This window comes from Triturus cristatus, chromosome 8 (genome assembly GCF_964204655.1).
Source record: "Triturus cristatus chromosome 8, aTriCri1.1, whole genome shotgun sequence".
Lineage (NCBI taxonomy): Eukaryota > Metazoa > Chordata > Amphibia > Caudata > Salamandridae > Triturus > Triturus cristatus.
Genome location: NC_140591.1, coordinates 455,915,156 through 455,937,582, shown reverse-complemented (window position 1 = coordinate 455,937,582; position 22,427 = coordinate 455,915,156). Strand labels below are relative to the sequence as shown.

Genomic DNA, 22,427 nt, shown 5'->3' with positions numbered 1-22,427 from the left:
TTTTGACTAAATGCAAACCAGAATACTTACTGTAGGTTTCTTTCAGCAGAGAAGGTGGAAGTATTTTTATGTAATATGCAAAAACACATAGCAGTAACTGGAACGAGATAACCAAGTCATCTTCCATCTGCAAAACAGACCCTGAAAATATAAACAGGGATTAATTAGTTAATCTAGCGAATACTATCTAAAATTCCCTTGAAAATTAGTAAACTGTCCTGCCATGAATTTCTAAAATAGTAACATGCCACATATATTGTGTACTCACCACTTAATGCCAAGTCCCTTAAATACTATGGGGTCAACCAAAACAGAGTGTATCCAGGCTGACACAAGCATACACCTAAGATTTGCATAGTTCTAATAATCTTTCGGAGTCTCAAAAGCGATAGCTGTACCAGAGGAAACCATGACCTAATAAGCTTCTGGGGTGTCTGCTTGTTAATCTTATAACTGAGGATTGTCAGCAGAGCGTACCAATGGGGTAGTTGTGGAGACCTTTCCCATTCTTTACATCACATACGCCTTACTGCATGAAGTAGGTAGAAGTTTAAAAGAGAAAAGGGTGTGGCAAACCACTACCGATGTGTGTTGACACCCACAACGTTCCTGCTTTGTGGGTGTTCAAAGAATTAGCAACATCTCCTCGCATGTTATTTGAATGGCAAAGCCCATTTTATCCTCGCAAAGTCAACACTTGGGAAATATGAACATTCTCTTGATGTATATACAATTCTGTGAATCCGCATCTGCTATTTATATGCAGTCGCAGACACATCTGTCACACAATCATAATTTTTGGAAGGTGGATGTGAAAGGAAAACGTTTGCTTGCTTGTAACTACAGTTATACAACATTGGTATTTTTCACAGATTCACATACTTAAATTACAAAGAGACCCTCTGAATGCCAATGGAGGAGACACAAGCTCGCCTCACTTGATTGACAGCAATTAGGCACTAACAACAAGTTTGAAAAAATCCTATGCAAGAAGCAAAGACGGCCATGGAACACAACATAGACAACATGGGAAATAAGTGTGAATTTATTAAGAGCAGACCATTGCAAATTAGCGGACACAGTAGCCATGACAAAGACTTAAGTGTCCTTGACTGCTTATGGAGTAACAGGTTTGAAGATTCAGGTGCAAAACTCCAGGAACTCCCCAAATACAACTCGAAGGACACCAAAGATACAAGACGAAATTAAAATTCATATAGCGGGAACACCGTTAAAAAAGAAGGACCATCCATGGAATTTCTGAAAGACTGGTTGGAAAAAAGGTAGCTCTCAATAGTCTGGGTTATGTTTTTTGTGGTGGGGAGAGCATACAGTGACCAGTCTTCCTGCCAGGCTGGGTCTCTCACACAACCAGTAACAGCTTAACTGCTCAAATACAGGGATCCAACCAACATACAAGCTGCAAGACTCCTGGACCCAATATCATACAAGTACACAAAGTACATATCATTTCCTTTCACAGCTTACAGTGCAAAATTTACACAAGTATTCTCTGAAAGTCAAAAGAAAACTACATACCATATGCAACAAGTAGATGTTGCTATTTCCAACAAAGCTCAAGGTCCTCCATAGTGGGAAACCCTATTTCAACACAGTGGCCTAGGTGGCAGAATAGTAGCTAAGACTGGAAACTTCAACTCAAATCAAAAGTAGGACCAGCCTTGCACCGACTCGAGATGGGGGATGAAGAGTATCAGAAGAAGCCAACCAGGCTTTGTAGGACTGAACAAACAGCATCCAACAAATGTAAGGCTTTGAAATGCCTGCTAGATTTGACACTCATCTCTGCAAAACCAGAAGACTCAAAGTCAGACTTATGTCCAGAGAAATTACACAATAGTATCCCTTCATGCCCGGGCCTAACACCAATGACCGTAGGCAATCCAATGTATATAAACAAAGGTAGAGTCTAACTAAAAAATAACCAATGGGTAAGACAAAATCAGGCTTATGTTTGAATGTTGTGGGCCTAAAGGGCCTACAGGCACGTCAGTCTTCTTTTGGGTAAACCCACTTTCCCAGGTTGCCATCCCTCTTTTTTTAGGAGGTAAATAATACCACTAGTAATCTAACAAGTTGACATTTGGTTTAGTTTTTATTTGATTGGGGAATTAAGGGCAGGGCAAACTGTATCAGGTCCAATGAATTCATAGTGTTAAATCATAATCTAACATTATCTGTTTCACCATGTCCACAGCAGCAGGTCTTCTATCAAAGGACCTGCTTCTGCCTATGGAATACACAATAGTGATAGAAGCATCAAACTGAATAGTCACAAGGCCAGGCTAAAAGACATAACATTAACTCATACCTTAAACGCAACGGAACAGGCATTGCTATTCTTCAAGAAACTGGGCAAACAGAAATCCAGATGCGCCAAAGAATATGGACAAGATAATTATTTGCTACATAGTATTCAGCTTATGCAAGAGGAGTATAATTAATTTTTTACGCACCAACAGTATAAGCGATGAATAGCACAGATCTTTATTTGTGCAAGGTACAGAAGATGGGCAATTAATAGAAATGAATGGGGATTTATGCCTGAAATGGGACCGCCAGTGGAGCTCCTAAGTAGATATTGGCCATGGTTCTCACTAAACCCGTAAATCCCGCTAATTAGTGGTGGCAACTTTCAATAGTGTGGCCAATACAGTTTGGCATAGGACCTTTACTCCATTACACGGAGCAAAGAGCCTTAAAAGAATAAGACTATTAAGTAGCTGGAAAAACAAAAGTGTATGTTACATGCCTTGAGAAATGAACAGCCACCAACAAGGGAATATTCATTTTACCCTCCATTGCACATACCTCATACTAGACTAGATACGTTTCTGAACAGAGAAACATTTGGTACAGAATCATAATTGAGATGGCAAATTACTTTCAACTATTCAAAGGAATATATGCACAGATTCTTGAATATTTCAGAGGCATGGACTATCAACAGTACACTTCCGAAGTACAGCATGAGGGAGATAAAACAGGTCACATGCTTGCCTCTTTTAATGAGGCTTGACAGAGGCAAGCCACTACAAGGTGCAGTGCAACACTTGATGGGAGAAATGAAGTAGGTGGAGGTAAACAGGAATATTATACCCTTTTAAATACTGCTCCTGTCTGCAACACACTAAAAATATACTAAGCTTCTTTTTGGACGTTGGACTCCACTCTTTTTGCCCAGAAACAAATGAGCTACTCTCCGCGAAATACATTAACAATCTCACAGGCTCTCTAAACAAATGGAACACAAAGACAGCCTTAAGGCTAAATTCTTATGCTCCATAAGAGGGGATACACACCCCATAACTACTGGAATGAAACAACCACCCTTACAAGATTAGTCTCACCTCCCCTCTCATACTTAGAAAATAGCTAATTGCAGTACTCCCTAAACAGATTCCCATGATCACCGTTGACAATCTACCTATTTGGCAGTTGGCAATACATGTAACCACCACCACTGGCATCAGGCCACAATTTCCAAGGACCAGGAGGGGCTTACAGAATTGCTTAAAGAAACACTGCGGGAACACGCTAAGTACAAACTTAACGACAAACTGGACACCTAAGACAAGGTCTGTGGCATGTTTCTTTGGTGCTTCCCGGAGGATAATCCCAGTCTTTGATCTCCGACTGTCCCTATACCTTGACGTCACTTCTGACCCACGTCCTATTGCCATCCGACTCTGGGATGCTACAGGTCCATTGCGCTTCACTCCATTTTTAGGTCACCATATGAATTATCTCCTGAGCCAATCTATGATCCACAGGGCTCCCCCATTACGATCGGTATCGTTTAAATTTTCTTCTGTAGAGCAAAGGAGTGGTGCTGTACAAATGTTGGCACCCTATAATCTTGATGGGGCTACGGACGAGGGAGGGATGGAGCTCGGCTCTCGTTCATCGCCTTTTTTTTTGGCTTTTCTCATTTTGTGTAAATTTTTTGAGGGGACCTGCATTCTTACTTCATTGACGATCCTTTATTATTACAATGATCTCCAGCTGTGCTATGCATAAACCACTGTTGTTATTATACCATGGTTGAATGTTGTATTGAAGCATTTATATAAATCGTCATGACTTGTGGTTTGCAACTACTGACAATATTTTATCATTCACTTCACTTTTCCCATGGCTATATCATTTCTGGCCCCGTTCCTAACCCTTTTCCCCATTTCGACCCCATTTACTTTTATTACCATACTAATGGGTCTTCGGGTATTGCATGTATCGGTTATCCCTGTTGGGGGCCATTCTGCTACAGCTATTTCGTGCAATTAGAAAATACAAAATGTTCCTTTAACTACTACTGCTGTACTATGGCCCACTCATAATGTATACCAACCACTTTCCATGCTTAACACCGATTTTAAAATACTTAGGAAAATACTGGTGTCCAAGCTCTTAATGTATTTTCCGATTTGATACACTCAGACCAATCTGGGTTTGTCGCAAACAGCAGGACATTACCCAAGCAGAGAAAGCTCTTTAATGTGCTGAATAGCATTGAAGTAGTAGCTGTGATAGGCATAGAAAAGGTGTTTGGTACTGTTAGATGGGAGTATACACAAGAAGTGTTAAAGCGTAAGAATTTTGGGGAGAAATCCAAAACGTATAAAAGACCTGTACAAACACTCTTCTGCAAAGGGTAAAAAACATGTCTAACAGGTCAATGACAGCTGAACCATTTGCCAAGGGGATGTCTATCCCAGAGATGTAGAGGGAATAAAATACACTCTAAAACACACAGAACTTAATAGTATGCAGCTTACTTTTATATTTATCCGATAAGGGACATAAGCTCCTAAATTCTTATTGGACTATCTGACAAGATCGGTGTACTTTTTGGGCTGTTAGTGATCAAAGCCAAAACCCACTGTTTTCAGTAAAGAAGGGTATCATAAATGAGCCACATCATTGCGTTGCTATAGGTACGCGATGGGCTTCAGCAACCTTTACCCATCTATTCTTCAAATGGAAGGTGCACCAGAAAATAAATTCAATGTATCAAATTTCAGCCCATCATCTTCTTTTATTATTCCAAAATTATTGCACATGAATTAAAATCAGCCAACTTGGTTTGTTCCTGTCGCACTAGGAACTTCATCAGGGCTTAATGTATATTATAGGGTATTCACAAAGTTTTGCAGTGTTAATCCCTACATCATGAGGCAATCACCAGAAACACAGGTTTATATTCATCCAATCCATGGAGTGTACATGAGGACCATATCAAGCTCAAGATCCGAGTCCTTAGCAACTTTAGCACGTGTAGACTGCAAGCTCACCTGTTAATCTTTCCAAAACAGCCCAATTTAAGTATAATCTGTTCAATTATTTTAACCAATCATATTTAACCTCTGGGTTTCGCTACAAAATGTCCCTCAAATGTTAGATACTTACACAAAATATAGATCAGATGACCCGGGGTATGAGCACATGGTGTGGGCCAGTTCAGATTTCAAGGCTTACTGGAAAAGTCACAAAAAATGTGAACTGACGACGCAAGGGTGTCTTAATCCACAAACTCACTTGATAAATCTTATAATGCATTCTTAATCATTAAAGGTACACTATAAAATGTTCATATGGCTCCTTATTAGTCAAAACACACATTGATTTAACATGCAAGGCGATCTGGGCACCAAGAGTTGGTTGGCCGAAACAAAATGATAGGTAGAAGCAGAAATTGGGCCATGTATGCACCATAGTAAGAATCCAGTAGAGTACAAGCCAGAGTTGGAACACATGACTGCTGCAATTTACAGCAGGAGATATCTTGCTGCCATGACTCTGTGTAAAATAACTTAAGGTAACTGGTTCATCTGAAATCAACTGTGAATTAACATCATTCTGCATAAAAAGCGACGACTGGTAAGGGGCAGCATAAAGTAGCAGAACACCTGGAACACGGTCTTTTTACAAACTATGCGAACCTCCAACTAGTTTTGACTGATTTATTTGCTTGAATGCTTCTTAGGTAGATGCATGAATGACAGAAAGATTGTGAATCCAATGCTCATTAATTGTCTACAGATGAGGACAACAATGATCATTGTTTAGCAGCAAGAGTCACTAAACATCCAAAGTGCAGTCAGGTTAGCATGACAACAATGATTAACTTACCCTTAACTAGCAGAAATGTGATCCAGGTAACTTTAAAAAGAGCAGCTGGGGAGATGTCTGAGGAAATCCTACAGATCAAAGAAAAAAAAAAAGACTTGAATTATTATAAATTACAACAATCAGTTTTTGTTTTGGAATGGTACCTTTATTCATACTGAAATTTAAGCTTTAATTCTTTTCACCTGAACCCCTGTAAGACACTATTATTAATTAGAGTGGGTTACTACTCCACTCAAGGAAAGGTGAACCCTCAAAGTCACTAAATTAACTTGAGTTCAACCCACTGGTAACTGTGGCACAAAGGAGACAGGCCTAATTGTAGGTCAAAAAGTTTGCAGGAGTATTAAGGCAGGTACATTATCTGCCATTCGGGGGAAAGAACAGGACATTCTTTATTGAATATGAACCACCTTAATTATCCACCGATATCACAGATGCTCTCTGATCTCTAGTTATCTAGGCCCAATTAGGTTGACCATAATTGTTTGAGACTACAACAGACTCTTGATTCCTGACTGACAGTAGCTCATGTCAGACAAAAGTCAATTAATAGACTTCGTTATCTGACTTTGCTTCCTCCCCAAGTCTATGTCTTGGCATCATGCAGAACCCCAGTAGACATTTTAGTTCCCTGTGCATAAATAATTTCATGCTTAGATTACTTCTTCGTGCCGAAGTCTGATGTGCATATGGCATCAGACACATGCATATTGGTGAGTGATCTCTCTTCTGTCTAAGCATTCAAGCCTCTCAATCGCAAGACAGTGACCCGGGAAATATAGTGACTAAATGCCAAGTGGTCGACAGATAAACTTTTGGAGGCTACTTTTTATGTTCAGACAAACATGGGATGGGACAATTTGTTACAGATATTTAGGAAGGCTTTTCAACCTGTCTTGAGAGGGAAGTCTAAGGTCTACCTTAGGAATGCTGGAAGTTGAAAAACAATACCTGGTCATAGGTGATGAAGACACCCTACAGGAACTGAAATATATCATCTCTAAAATCAGAAATGTTTGATGATTCCAGGATCTGCTGATTAGCAAGCAAAAGATCCATTTATGAATATAGGGATAAAACGTCAAAACTACTACACTGGTTGAGTTCAAAAGAGGAGATGGTTAGACATGTTAGGGAGGTTTCCTGAATGCCTAATTGGTAGATGATAGAGGAAGTGAACTGGTTACTCATTTCTAAGTCTTATACATTGACTCAAATGACAACCTCTCTAACTTCATAAAGAATCCCCTTGGAAAGCTGTTCATCCAGGCTGGAAGAGACCTACTGGAGGCAGAATAACTGCCAAGGAATTGTCCACTGCCTTTGAACATCCAGTCCGGGGTGGGGGGGAGGGGGAATTCATGAAAAGAAAAACAGGACTTTATGGCATACTGTTTGACCTGTTTAAGATACTCACACTTAAAACTGTTACACACACTGGATATACTGTAGGAATCTGATGAAGCGCACACTGCCAGGTGACCTATGCAAGACAGCAATACGATTGATTGCAAAGGACTCACACTTCCGACTCTTTTGACTCATACAGGCCTTTTGCTTTAATAAATGTAGAATATTTAGTGGCCCAAGTCAATACCGTTAGCAGTTCTGGATGACGAAGAAGCTTCCAAATAACAATCACAGCTCAAAGTAGAATAAACTGGCTTTATTCACTGCTAAAACTTAGATGAGTGAGCTGGGCGTCCCAACTACTGGACTCTTAAGAATGATCTCAATAACTGATGTGCTCTTTCCATCTCAATCTTCGGCAGAATTGCCCTCTTCAGAAGAGAGTACCATTTTCAGATACAATTTTGAAGTATCACAATAAAACCTCAAAAGACTTTGCTTGAGTCGGCTATTGCCCTCATGTAATTTCTCTCTGGAGAGGTGTTGCACCCAGGGTGGCAATGAACAAATGTCACAAATTGAATTTCAACAATTTTCTACCCTGAAAGCGGCAGGCCCAGATTGAGTTCCGTTGGACATTTTCTTTGACAGTAAGCAACCCTCTTGACCACAGTTTAGCACAGTAGCCAAAGTAGGCCCCTTGACATTCTGGAAGCAATCTTAATAATAATTCTAACCTACAAGAAGGGTGAGGTTTCAAATCCTGTAAACTATCGTCCAATTTCTCTAATAGATAGTACAGCCAAACTAATGGGCAGATTACTACTCGATAGGTTGGAGGAATGGGCAATGGAAGCTAAGGTCCTCGTTGAGGTACAATATGGTTTTAGAAAAGGGAAGGGGACACTGGACCAGTGTCTCAATTTGGTTTAATGACATCTAAATATGCTTTGGCAAAGAAAGGGCAATTTTATATGGCGTTCATGGACTTGCCATCTGCTCTTGATTGTGTGTCCCACACCAAACTCTGGTCTATCATGGATACAATGGGTGTGGATCCTGCTATAATTACATTTACAAGACAGCTTTACACCATGGCTGAGGTAGTGGTCCGTTATGGGAGTCAAGGGGAATGTACAAAGCCCTTTAAAATTGAAAAGGGCGTTAGACAGGGATTCTTTCTTGCCCCATTTTTATTCTCAGTGTATACCAATAAACTAAAAGAGGTTCTGATTGGAAAATAGAACTAGTTACTTACCTGTACACTATGGTTCTCCAGTATTATCTTTCATAGATTCACATGCTTGTATCTTCCCCGTTGTCATGGTGGGAGTCTCACGGTAACAGAATGACCACAGCAGTATAAGAAAACTGCATAGCAAAATCCCATAGGGAATCCTCTTATTTGGTAACCAAATCTCATCATTATGTGGTCCAAGACTCAGCCAATCGGCTGCTAGCCCTGCCCTCACACTCCCCAGCAGAGCCTTCCTGCCTCAGATTTCCAGCCCCGAGTGCGAGACTAAAAAACACTAGAGACAATGAGGTTCTGCCTGAGAAATGGGGAGGTGGGCGGGCCGCATGTGACTCTATAAAAGATAATACTGGAGAACCATAGTGTACAGGTAAGTAACTAGTTCTTTCTCCAGTATTGAATCTTTCATAGATTCACATGCTTGTATCAGAATAGTAAGCAGTACTTATCCCAAACTGCATTTCCAGGCTAGAACCCCAACAAAAGTAGGCTCTGCTCTTATGGATAGCATGTTAACATACATTGCATTATCTGAAAAAGCTGCGTAAATAGACATACATCTGTACATACATACATCGCTATAATCCATGATAAATACCTTAATGAAATAGGTGCCGTAGAACTGCCTGTCCCACTGCTGCATCCTTTCTCCACGCTGCATCCAGACAATAATGTCTAGTAAAGGTGTGCGCATTCTTCCATGTCGCAGCTCTGCAAATGTCTGGCAATGGCACCCCTGCAAATAGGGCCGTAGAAGTTGCCATCTTCCTCGTGGAGTGCGCACGTACTTTGGTTTGCAAAGGTTTCCCAGCCTTGACATGACACAAGGATATTGCTGACGATATCCACCTCGAGATAGTAGATCTAGAAAGTGCCACCCCTTTCCTGGGACCAGCAAAGGCTACGAAAAGCTGATTTGTTTTTCTGAATGACTGGGTCTTGTCGATATAGAATTTGAGACATCGTTTAATGTCTAAAGAGTGCAATGCTCTTTCAGCCGCTGTTGACGAGTCTTTAAAGAATGTAGGCAAAACTATTGGTTCATTCAGGTGAAAACTGGAAGGGACTTTAGGAATAAATTTGGGATTCGTTCTGAGAATCACTCTGTCCTGCCTGAATTGTAGGAATGGTTCTGCAATCGAGAACGCCTGAATCTCGCTGACTCTTCTTGCCGATGTGAGCGCTAACAATAACGCTGTCTTCCATGAGACAAATTGTAACTCCGCCTTATGGATAGGCTCGAAGGGCGGTTTCATTAACTGTGTAAGGACTATATTCAGGTTCCAAGGAACCACTGGCCTTTGAACAGGAGGGAACATTCGGAAGAGCCCTCTAAGGAATTCTTTAATAACTCTTTGAGACCAAAGAGAGGGCTGATCAGTCACTCTTGTGTACCTTGAAATTGCGGCGAGGTGTACTTTTATGGACATATGAGAGAGTCCAGATTTTGCCAATGTCAGTAGATATGGGAGAATCTGATCAGAAGAGACCCGAAATGGATGCAAATTGTTAGATGCACACCAGTGACAGAACCTTTTCCATTTCGCCGCATATGTTTTGTTTGTGGAGACTGTCCGGGATCGTGACAGAATGTCTCTGCAGTCCTGAGGGATCTTTAACAGGTGGAATTCATGCTCGTGAGGTTCCATGCTGACAAGCTGAGCGATTTCAAATTTGGATGCAGTATCTGTCCGTTGTTCATCGTTATCAGATCCTGCACTAATGGGAACTGTATCCTGGGTGTTGTTGAGAGGCTGATCAGTTCGGAGAACCACGCTTCTCTCGGCCACGCTGGTGCAATCACAATCAGATGGCACGGCTCTGATTTCATTTTCCTCAAGACTTTCAGTATTAGAGGAAAGGGGGGAAAGGCATACGCAAACATTCCTGTCCAGCACATCTGTAGCGCATTGCCCCACGATCCTTTCTGCGGGAACCTGCTTGCAAAGTTTTTGCATTTCGAATTGTGGCGCTCCGCAAATAAGTCCAGCTTTGGTGTGCCCCATGCTTTGAACACTCTGGAAAGGTGCTTCCAATGTAGTTCCCACTCGTGAGAGATTTCGGGAGATCTGCTCAGAATATCTGCTCGTGTGTTGTCCACTCCTGCAACATGTTGCACCTGAAGCGAGATGTTTGAGCTAGAAGCCATTTCCAAATGTCTTGTGCTTCCTTTGACAGAAGTTTCGACCTTGTGCCCCCTTGTTTTAGCAGGTAAAACAGACGTGGAGCTGTCCGTTTTCACCAGAACCGTCGATCCGCGAATTCTGGGTAGAAATGCCTTGAGTCCCAAGAACACGGCCTTCAGCTCTAGCAAGTTGGTGTGGAGCTGCGTTTCGGCCTTTGACCAGTGGCCTTGAATTTCGAGCTCCTGAAGATGCGCTCCCCAACCCTGAAGAGAAGCATCCGTCATCATCACGAAATTGTAGACCTGTGATTCGAAAGTTAGTCCTTCCGCTAAATGATCCCTGATCTTCCACCATGACAGGGCGTGTCTGATCTGAGGGGTGATTACTCTCCGATCCTCGAAGGATCCCTGCGACTGAAGCCATTGTTCGTCTAGCAGTTCTTGTATAGGCCTCATGCGGAACCTGCAATTTGGGAGTAGGGGAATACAAGAGGACATCATTCCCATCAATGACTTGTAGATCCTTACTGAAACTGACTTTTTTGTTTGCAATTGTGTCGACAATCGAATGATCTTTCGAATACGCTCCTCTGACGGGTAAGCCTTGGCCTCCTCCGTGCAGATTAGAGCCCCCAGAAACTGAATGGACTGCGCTGGTCTGAGATGGGACTTCTCCAGGTTGACTCTGAGACCTAGCTGATCGAAAAGCTCCATGCAAACGTGAAGGGAGCGATGGGTGTGTTTGAACGAACGTCCTTTGATAAGCCAATCGTCCAGATAAGGAAAAATCTGGTGACCTTGCAGTCTTAGGTGGGCCGCAACTGGCGCCATGCACTTTGTAAATATTCTCGGCGCGGACTTTAGTCCGAACGGTAAGACTTTGAATTGGTAATGACGCCCCGCCACCATGAAGTGTAGAAATTTTCTGTGTTTTACGTGGATCGGGACGTGAAAATAAGCATCTAAGAGGTCCAGGGATGCCAAATAATCTCCTCTGCCAATCAGGAGAAGAATTTCCTGCAGGGATAACATTCGGAATGATTTCTTTTGAATGAATTTGTTTAGACCTCTCAGGTCCATTACCTGTCTCCACTTTGATGTGTCTTTCTTTTTTATGAGAAAGAAATGCGAGTAATAGCCTGTCCCGCGTTGAAGTCGTGGAACTTCTTCTATCGCCTCCTTTTGTAATAACGCTATCACTTCTGCCTTGAGGGCCAATAGATGTTCTTGCCTCCTGTGTATAGGGGGTTGAACTGGAGGCTTGTCTACGAATTCCAGAGTATGGCCATGTTGTATTACATCTAAAACCCATCTGTCCGTTGTTATTGACAGCCAAGCTGGGTAAAATGAAGTCAGGTAATGGGTGCTGCTTCTCGGACAGGTGTCGGACGTGTTGGAGAAGTCATTGTCGTCGATTGGACTGCTGCGACTTCCCTCTTGTAGATGATCTTCCCCTGGACTGTTGGTGATAGTTATTGGAAGATCGAAATTGTTGATTGTTGGAGTACTGGCGAGATCTCTGCTGCTGGTACGGCTGATATCTGTTCGATTGAAATGAGGATTGTTGTGTAAATTGTCCTCGGGAGCCTCTCCTCCGAAAGGACTGAAACCTGCCCTGTTGCAGAGATCCCAGCGCCCGCGCTGTATCTGTGTCCGTTTTGATACTTTGGAGGGCCTCATCGACATGTTTCCCGAACAAGTTCTCTCCATCAAATGGCATGTCCACTATTTTGGCCTGTACCTCAGGTCTGAACGAGGTGGCCTTCAACCATCCCTGCCTGCGCAGGGCTACTGCTCCTGCCATTTGTCGAAAAGCCACTGAGGACAAATCCATAGCGATGTCGATGGATTCAGCTGCTGCCCTAGCTCCATCCTGTAGAATAGCAACCGCTTCTTCTTTTTTATCTTCTGGAAGATGGGAGAGCAAGGGAGCTATATCGCACCACATCTGCCGGTTCAATCTGCTGATGAGGGCTAATGCATTAGAAGCCTTTATGGAAGACGCTGCCATCACCGCAAAGCGCTTCCCTGCGCCGTCCATTCGTCTTCAGTCTTTGTCCGGGGGAACCATTGTTGTCGAAAACCAGATTTTTTGAGTTTCTTTGGGCGGCCTGTGTCACCACAGAGTCTGGTCGAGGATGACCAATTAAACAGGCCGGTGAAGATTCCGGAGCTCTATATTTTTTGTCTATTCGAGGAACTGAAGCAGCCACTGAAGCCGGGTTCTTCATAATCTTCAAGCCTTCCTCCCAAATATGGTCGATTATTGGAATAGATCGCATAGATTTGCGTGACTCCTCTTTAAAGTCACAAAGAAAACATTCGGCTTCCTGAACTGGAATGGGAAGATCAAAGCGCTTTGATGCTTTCTCCATGATCACATGGAAACCTCCTATATCTTGCGGCGGCGAATTCGCCGGTGTTGGAGATGGCGACGGCGTAGTTGGGAGAATATATTGGTCCCATTCATCGTCAACTTGGTTATCTTGAAGGAGTTCTCCTTCTTCCAGTTGGTCGGCGTCACTGTCTTCTAAGTCATCTCTGATTGTCATAATCGGTGGCGATCGGATCTGCTGAGTGGAAGTTTTGGGAGAAGAGTGAGGTGGTCGTACCTGCGTCGGCTTCTCCACCGTCTGTGGCGCTTGAGAGTTTGCTTCCGGGAAACGCCGATAGTAATCGTTGATCATCAGGCGTAAGTCAGTCACCAAGGACACCGGCATGGAAATAGAGTCCTCTCTAGAAGTATGCTGAGGCTCTTCCTCTTCTTCGTAGGCATAAGACTCCTGAAAAGATTCATATCTCCGTGAATCTTCTTGCACCTCATGAAATTCCTCCTCATCTGTTTCCTGACTATTAATGCGAAGTTGGGAAGGACTATAAGCCACTCCTGAGGACTCCTCATCATCGGACTGCAAGTCTAGTAAAGTAGAAGGCGGCAGCGGAGAAATTTTTGTCCATGATGTAAAATCTGTAGACTTCGTCTGCTTCGTCGACGAGCCCGTCGACGACGCCATAGACTTCAATGTTATTTTCTTTACCTTAGGTGATTTAAAAGTTCCCGTCGACGGGACTGTCGTCGACGGAGTAAGCTGTATTATCGTCGACACCGTAGTCGTTGACGACGAAGTCTTCGTCGACGATGGCAATGCGGCCGTCGACAGAATCGTCAACGGGCTTTTCTTCGACGACGAGGTTTTAGCCGTCGTCGATGCCGCTGTCGTCGTCGTTATGATGGTCGTCGACGGAGTCGTCGTCGATATGGTGGTCGTCGACGGAATCACCGTCGACGTAGTCGTCGGCGGTTTTAAAGCAATATTCGCCGGCGACGCTCTAATTTTCGACGACGGGGCTGAGGAAACTTCTCTTGACTCTTGATTTTTTAAGAGGAGTATGAGGTAATGAAGACGCAGGGGCCCCTTTGTCTTTTGTCTTCTGCTTTTTCAGCTCTGAGCTATCTTGCGAAGTTGAAGATTTTCTCTTCTTTGAAGACTTAGAATCCTCCTCAGAGTCAGAATCTGAAGCGACCTTCTTTTTCTGAAGCCACAACAGAAGACGTGCCTCCGTGTCACGGAGAGTCTTCGCAGAAAAGGTTCTGCAATGTTTACAGTCCTTAGGCACATGTTTAGGGTGCAAGCAATATAAGCAGTCCTTATGTGGGTCCTCAGAGAATAATCTCGGCTTTCCACAGGATCTGCAGGGCCTGAAAAGCCTCTTTTTAGAGCTTTCAGCCATCCTGAACAAGAAAAGGTTAAGCACAATACCTTAATCCAGCCAGAAGATGAAAATTCTAGATGAACCAGAGGTCAAAAGTTCACACAGGAACAAAACTGAGCAAGGCTCCGGGAGACTCCTCCTCACACGAAGGCTGTTGGAAATCTGAGGCAGGAAGGCTCGGCTGGGGAGTGTGAGGGCAGGGCTAGCAGCCGATTGGCTGAGTCTTGGACCACATAATGATGAGATTTGTTTACCAAATAAGAGGATTCCCTATGGGATTTTGCTATGCAGTTTGCTTATACTGCTGTGGTCATTCTGTTACCGTGAGACTCCTACCATGACGACGGGGAAGATACAAGCATGTGAATCTATGAAAGATTCAATACTGGAGAAGCAAAGATGTACCATCTGCAGCATTGTTACCTATGCCTATTATGCTATATGCAGATGATGGGTCCTATAGGCCAGAACCCTCGATAGGGACCAATTTAGCTTATACGGCAGACTTAGGCCTGTATGTCAATAAATCAAAGACCTTTGTTATGGCAGTGGGTAGCAATAAGAATAAACCTATGAGGTGCCACATAGGGGTCGATTTCGATGTCGTTCGGAAGGGCTCCGAAACGGATTTGCCGAATCCGATCTGGAACCCTGGTTTCCGACCGAATCGTACACACTTCCCAATGACCGATTCAGATGCCTGGAAACTGTTAGGGCGATCCGAATCGGTTCCGAAAGGCATTTGGACAGGTCTCATTCTTCGGAGCCGAATCGTACAGCTCTATGGACTCGGTTTCTGAGCAAGCGAGTACGATGATTGATTCATACAGTCGTTCCAATTTTGTTTCGCCGGAACAAATTGGTTACTGGAATCTATCTTTGGGGCCCATAGCAGGCCCCCCTTCATCAAGGGCCTTCTGGAAAGGGTGTACGCCACAGGGTGCAAGGTTTTCCCCAGCCACCCCTTCCTTCAACGGGAGCCTGTGTTCTCGTACAGAACACAGGTTCCCATAGAAGTCAATGGGAGTCCAGCCAATTCATATCCGGAAGCATCCGGATACATCCAAATCGTTCGGTCGCACTCCCTCGATCTGAGTCGTCTGGAAAGCATTCTGGAACCGATTCGGTAGGAATGCTTTCCAAACGACATCGGAATCGACCCCATAGATGGAAGTCAGCTGAAAAGAGTGGATAATTGTATGCATCTCGGCCTGTTATTTGACACCAAATTAAATTTCCCCGGGATGTTGAAAAATAGAGCTAACCTCATGAACAAAAGGATAGCTGCCATTTTTAAGTTAGCTAAAAATCTAGGTAATAGTACAGCACTCATTTCCTTCCTAATCTACCATCTTTACTTCAAACTGTGTCTCCAACCAGTGGCTCGTGAGCTAATGTAGCCCTCCAGCTACCTCTGAGTAGCTCACCTGTGTGCAGCCTAGCTTATTAAATAAGAACGTTTTTGCTTGGTTAAATTATTATACATAAAATAAAAATTAATTTATACAGCACTAAACATTTTTGTAGCTCTCAATGCATTTCATTGAACATACGTAGCTCATAAAAGGTTGGAGAACCTCAAAGTCTGCTTGACAATTAGTATAATTTTTCTTTAGATGTTGCTGTGGCACAGCGGTAATCGAGTACAAAAGAGAGGCAGACTATTTTTTTCTTTTTTACAATACTTCGATTATGATCATATTGGTTCCTTTTGTTGCAAGCTTTTTTCAAAATGCACTGTAAATAAGAAAAGCATATGCTTGATTATGTCGTCTGCTTACAAATAAAAACGCACACATGAGAATGGCCAAAGTATTAAAGCTACTACACATATTAAACCCCTCTGCTCGTGCTACACTATATATCTCACATCCACCACACAGTCTTCCAAGTCACCTCATTTTCAGTTCACATTTCCACGCACTTCTTTCGGATACAATCTATAAATTCTAACAATGTATATAAAATGTCAATTTCATTGAGATATATGTAACATAGATTAAAAATACATATGTTCCACTGAGAACACCAGGATACACAACATCCTCTAGACTGGACCCTTTCTTCAAACTAGAGTCACAATAACTATTTTTTTAGGCCACACATATAGGAGCTAGGTGAAATATGCTTAATGTGTCAATAACTGGATTTTCCACACTCTCCCACTATAACGGATGATACAAAACTGAAATCAGCATGACTGAAGAAACTGTACACAAATTAAAAGCTTAATGTCTGCTGCATTAATAGTAAACTGGATAAAGACACGTTTAAGACACCAATGACTTTTAAAATATTTTTTCAGAATGACAGGATAACAGAAGAAAATGTTACATGCCAACATTGTTCTATTTGTATGTAATTCAAAAGCACTATGAACTGTAGCTACCAGAATGCAATAGAAGAGAACAGGAGTGGGCTTGCTAGCCGTGTGTTCCCACCCCCTTGATAGAAGCTGTAATGGCAAAGGGTAACCAACCCAATGTTAGACTGTGCACCTGGTTACTGGTTTTCCCTTTGCTCCAGGGAAGCCCACAAATATCTGATCATCGATGCTGTACTATTGTTTGCGATGGATAGGATAAGAAACCACACACCTGGGATTCTTTTCTTTGATGGGGAGAGGAGAAGGGAGGACAAATAGTATTCTGGACAATGAGGTGTGGAAGAACGATATAACTTCTAGCAGGAATGAAGGAGCGGTGCGAAGCACCAGTTAATCCTGGCAAAACACTAAAGTATAGCCAGACCGCAAGCCCCTGCAGTTTACCTAGTAGGTCACTTATCTTGTCAGATCTGAAGGCATTCGACATGGAACCATTCGAGGGGAATCAACAAATCATAAGGCACTTCATGTTCAGGACTATGGCAAACAGCTCTATGCATCCATAGAGCAAATCCATGAATGCAGATTCTGATGAATGGATTTGTATTCTGCACCAAAGATGACAGACCACCCTGATGCCGGAGCCAATGTTTTCTAAAGCACCACTAAAGGGTCCTCATTTGCCATCTGACATGCTGCATCACAAGAATGCATGGTGCCATCCGCCCAACAGGCGTAAGACTTGTAGAACTAGGGTCGATATTTGAGCCAGAAACATAAGAATCATATCTTGAATATCTGCAGTCTTCTGAGGAGGAAAAACCCTCCATACACGTCATGTCTAGCTTTTCACCTAGGAAAGCCAGCCTTTGTATGAAGATGAGGTGAGGCTTCTGAACGTAGATGGTAAAGCACAAGTTATGCAGAAGTGCCATCGAGCACAGAAGATGTTCCGTGACTAGAGCAGGAAGCCAAAACTTCACCAGCCAATTGTCCAAAGACAATAATATATGTTATGTTACCTAATGTTGTAGCACATGGTTACCCAAACTCGGGCTTCCCAGCGCTAGCAGATATAATGACAAGAGGTTTTAAGAGGGCTATCTGAACAGTACTCCTGACCTTCTTACTGAGGTTGCCAGCTCTGTGATTAACACTTCAATAGAAGCTGTTAGACCAAATGAAAGTACAGTGAAAAGATTGTGCTGAAACACCACTGACTTGTAGGTAATGCCTGGAACAGGCAGTAATAACAGATGAAAATAGGCATCCTGGAGGACCTAGAATACCAGCCAATCCCCACTAGCAAAACCGGTCTAATGAATTATATTTTGAACTTGCCCTGCTGAATGAACAGATTCAAGAGACAAAGATTTAAGAGGAATCTCTCATCTGTCCTTCTTAGGAACCAAGAAGTAAAGGAAGTAGAATCCTGGACCTCTTTCCTCTAATGGCATCACTTCTGTGCCCCCTTTGTTCAGCAGAGCAAGAACCTCTGCCTCCAAGATCATATAGTCTAGCCCTTGCAGATATTCTGGATCATCCAGCGATCCATGAAAATCATTTCACATTTGGAGGCAAATTGGAATGCCCTCTTATATGGCTCCCTGGTAGCTGGTGGCATAAACAGTGTGAAGGAGTGGTGGGGCAAGGCAGGGGAAAGTAAGACAAAGGTTTTAAGGAAGCAGAGCCAGAAGAAGCTGGTCAGGACTGAACCTACTGCTGTTGCTAATGGCGCCCATCAAATCCAATTGTGACACCAAAGGAACAATACGTCTGTTGGGTTGTTTGGATCAGCCATGACAGTCATACTGATGGGACTGTTGTGCCCTTTAAAAGCAATAAAACCTTAGGCCCAATCTAGTGAGCACCCCATCGCACATTTGTAAAAATATTACTACTGGGAGGAATCAGCTTTATCTCTGAAGAGCTGTTCACCATCAAAGGGATGCTTAGACATCTCCAAAGAAGCCTGTGGAGTGCATGCCGGCATGGTGCAGGGCAACAGTCATGGCCCTCAACCAAGCTACTTTGTCAGCAGAATTGAAGCCTGTTTATCCTTGACCTGGTAAGACAGCTTTCTCTTGTTTTCAGAAAAAGTGATGACAATCATTTTCACCAGTTTTGGGTGGTAGGACATTGTAGCCAAGAAGACAAGCAGAATCAGCACTATCAAGTGCTAAGCTGCCAGAGATGAAGATTTTTCAGCTAATCGAGTCAAAGCTCTTTGAAATGGATGGCTCATTGGAAAAAACTTAAGAATACACTTTAGAAGAAGAGGCTTGCACCACCAGATATTCTGGAGAGGGGTGTGAAGATAGATACTGTTTTACAGTTTTTCTATGAACTACTGGGCCCAAGAAGGGGTTTCCCCCATGCACGCAACACAGATCCAAGAGCACCTCGAAGTAAGGTAGCAATCGTTCTGATACTGCATAGGGTGGCAGCAAAGGCTTTGTTTCTTAGTAGTGGGCAAAGATAATGTTAAGACTTCTACAGATTTTTTCACCACTGAAGTGAACAAACATCCTCTAAAGGAGAACCAGAGGGGTACGTACATAAGTACCTCTTCTGGAGAAGTATTGAGACCGCGAGCATTTCTTCAGTCTGGTAAAAAAAAGCCCACGTTAGGATTGCAAACAGGGACCCTGTTCTCTCTATGGAGTCTGCTTTGGAGGCTGGTGTGGAAAGTTCCTCTGAATTAATCTCTATGCCTTAGGGAAGTGTTCTGTTAAGTGCTTGTCAATAAAACAGGTATAAACCTTCTCGCTCTCTGCACACATAAATATCAGCCGACTTCAGAGTAGGAAGCGATGACTAGTTTGAACGCAAGAGTGATGTCACAAGTGATATCAAGGTTGCTGGGATTGGCGCCTTGATAGGTACTCCCTGCTTCCTTTGAAGCAGGGAGAAGCCAGAGCACTTGGATACACAAAGGTGGACGGTGTCCAGGTCAGAGCTGCCAGAATTGCCAAACCCATAAGAAAAGGGCCATCATTGGGGAGTGGGCAAAAGAGTAGGGGGCCTCCTGAATATTTCCAACAGGACCTGATGAAAGGCTTTAACCAACATAGGATTTGCAGGTGGAGGGGAACACTCTGGCTTCATCTTGCATAACATCAGAAGCAGGTTCAATAATGAGGAAGAGACCAGGTTCAAGTACCCGAACAGTCCTGGGAATGGAGCAAATTCCTCAATAAAGAAGAACTATTTCCCTTGTTGGTAAGAGGAGGAAAAAAATAGGAACTGATGTTGGCGCACCAGTTAGCATTAATTATGTACTGCTGTTGTCTCATTCTGGGCAGCCAAGGTCGTGGATGAAGCTGCATGGCACTACCCCGCTGTGCTGATGAGCTACTAATGGAGGAAACATTTGTAGATTCAGCATGGCACATGAAAGACATTCATAAGTCTAGGAATCTGTCGAATAAAAGAACCTGTCAGAAAATGGGGGTCATTTTCAAAAGCAGCAAGAATATAATTAAAGTTAGACAGTGTTACTGCTGTCCATAGACTAGCACATTAATTCAAAAGGAGAACACCCAATCTGAACTTCATATATATCTATCTTAAAATGTGGGGAGGCTGGCCAATCAAGATACATTTCTAAACCAGAATTGGTTTTAAACTAGAGATATCAAGGACAAGATTTGTTGCGATTAAAGCCCTATTCCAAAAAATGGCTAATATGGCAGCTATTTAAGTATGGCCTCTTCAAGACTATCAGGAGAGATGAGTCACCCCACCCTAAATGGACTCAAAAGATTTCTAGGCCCACCTCAGTAGACCACAGCAGATGGATTTAACATAACCAGAAAAGAACAGGTTTTATAGCGGCACTGTCCAAGATACATCTAACAGTGAGTTCCTTTAGTGTAGCAATCAAGAAAACTGTTTTGGTAAATTTTGTAAATTGCAAATGTATTTATATAGCCCTTATGAGCCCTGACAAAGTAATGAGTTGCTTTTTTGGCGAGTGGCACACTACTCCAGAACCCACAATTAGTACAATTTTTTTTCTTTGTGCATTATTTGTGTTAGGTTTATGCTCTTGATTTCTTGCGTGTTTAGTAGAGTTAGGATTGGGGATATAATGATCGGAACAGATTTGAAAAGGTAGGGGATGTAGTAAGTTGTTTTTGTGAGTACTGATTGGTGTGCCCATTAGTTGAGGGGCTTGGCTAAAAGGAGGGGTGAAAGTTTGAGAAGGATGTTTGGGAGTTCATAGAGGTCAGAAAGAAAGGTTTGGGACAAGTCAGAGGGAGGAGGGATGGGCAAGACGGAAGAGATTTATAAGTAATTTATACATATATATATACATATATATATATATACACACAAATATATATATATATTACCTACTGGCGGTCGCCAGTAGGTAGTTATAGTTAGGACCACGTTTCCATAGGAAAACCTCAACATTCTATTTTGAATAACTTTGGCGCCGGTCGACGAATCCTCGCGAATTTCTCAAAATAGGTGGGGCGCTCCGCTCCTACCCTGAAAGTCTCGGGGGGGATCCGTCAAGCGGGGGCTGAGATAAAAGGGGGGTCCCAAAACGCGTTTTTCCCATGCATTTTTCCATAGGACCTTTAGAACGAGCTACAGCCCGAACGGCTGAACAGAATTACTCAAAATTTGGCAGAGAGGTAGTCCCTAGGTCAAGGAAGTGCCTTTTGTAGGTTTGGTGTAAATCTGTTCAGTAGATTCTGAGAAAATAGCCTTTAAATCAATATATATATCTGAGCCCGCTTACGGTACGCTTACCGTACGCTTACGGTAAGCTTACGGTACGCGTCCGGTGGCGTGCGCGAGCGCGATTCTGATTGGCTCTTAGATCTTAGTAAACATTCGAATCGGCCGAAACCAGGAAGCGGCGGCCGCCATTTTCTGTGTTTCACTCTGAAAAAAAAAGAGTGAAAACAAGAAAAGGGGGCAATGAGGAGAGTTACAGACCCCCTTACATTTGTGAGGGGGTCAAAGAAGGACTGTAAAGTACAAAACAAACATTTATTGATTTTTAAAAAAAATCACGGGGTACGCGTACGGTAAGCTTACGGTAAGCGTACGGAAGAAACATGGCGTGCGCGAAGGAGATTCTGATTGGCCCATAGATCTTAGTAAACATTCGAATCGGCCGAAACCAGGAAGCGGCGGCCGCCATTTTGTGTGTTTCACTCAGAAAAAAAACAGAGAAAACAAGGAAAGGGGGCAATGAGGAGAGTTACAGACCCCCTAACATTTGTAAGGGGGTCAAAGAAGGACAGAAAAGTACAAAAAAAACATTTATTGATTTTAAAAAAAATCAAGGGGTACGCGTACCGTAAGCTTACGGTAAGCGTACGGTAAAAAAAATAAAAAAAAATAAATGAAAAGCAGATTTAAGAGTTTAGAAATTAGGGAGCTCTAAAAAGAGCTGTTGTGTTTATGAAGTCATTTTTTTAGTGGTACCTACAAGTAAGTACCGATGCAGAGTCTAAGGTTCAAGAGGAAGACTCTGTTCCCTT

At 42.8% G+C, this 22,427-nt stretch overlaps 1 protein-coding gene across 1 annotated transcript in view; it reads right to left on the bottom strand.

The window, feature by feature from the left end:
• Positions 1 to 22,427, bottom strand: part of RB1 (RB transcriptional corepressor 1) — a 1,278,597-nt gene that overhangs the window by 1,085,773 nt on the left and 170,397 nt on the right. Inside the window, exons 6-7 of the mRNA XM_085621884.1 lie at positions 6,151 to 6,218; positions 31 to 141 (exon numbers count right to left, since the gene is read on the bottom strand). Of these exons, the coding sequence (XP_085478010.1) occupies positions 31 to 141; positions 6,151 to 6,218 (179 nt within the window). The remainder of the gene's footprint in view (positions 1 to 30; positions 142 to 6,150; positions 6,219 to 22,427) is intronic.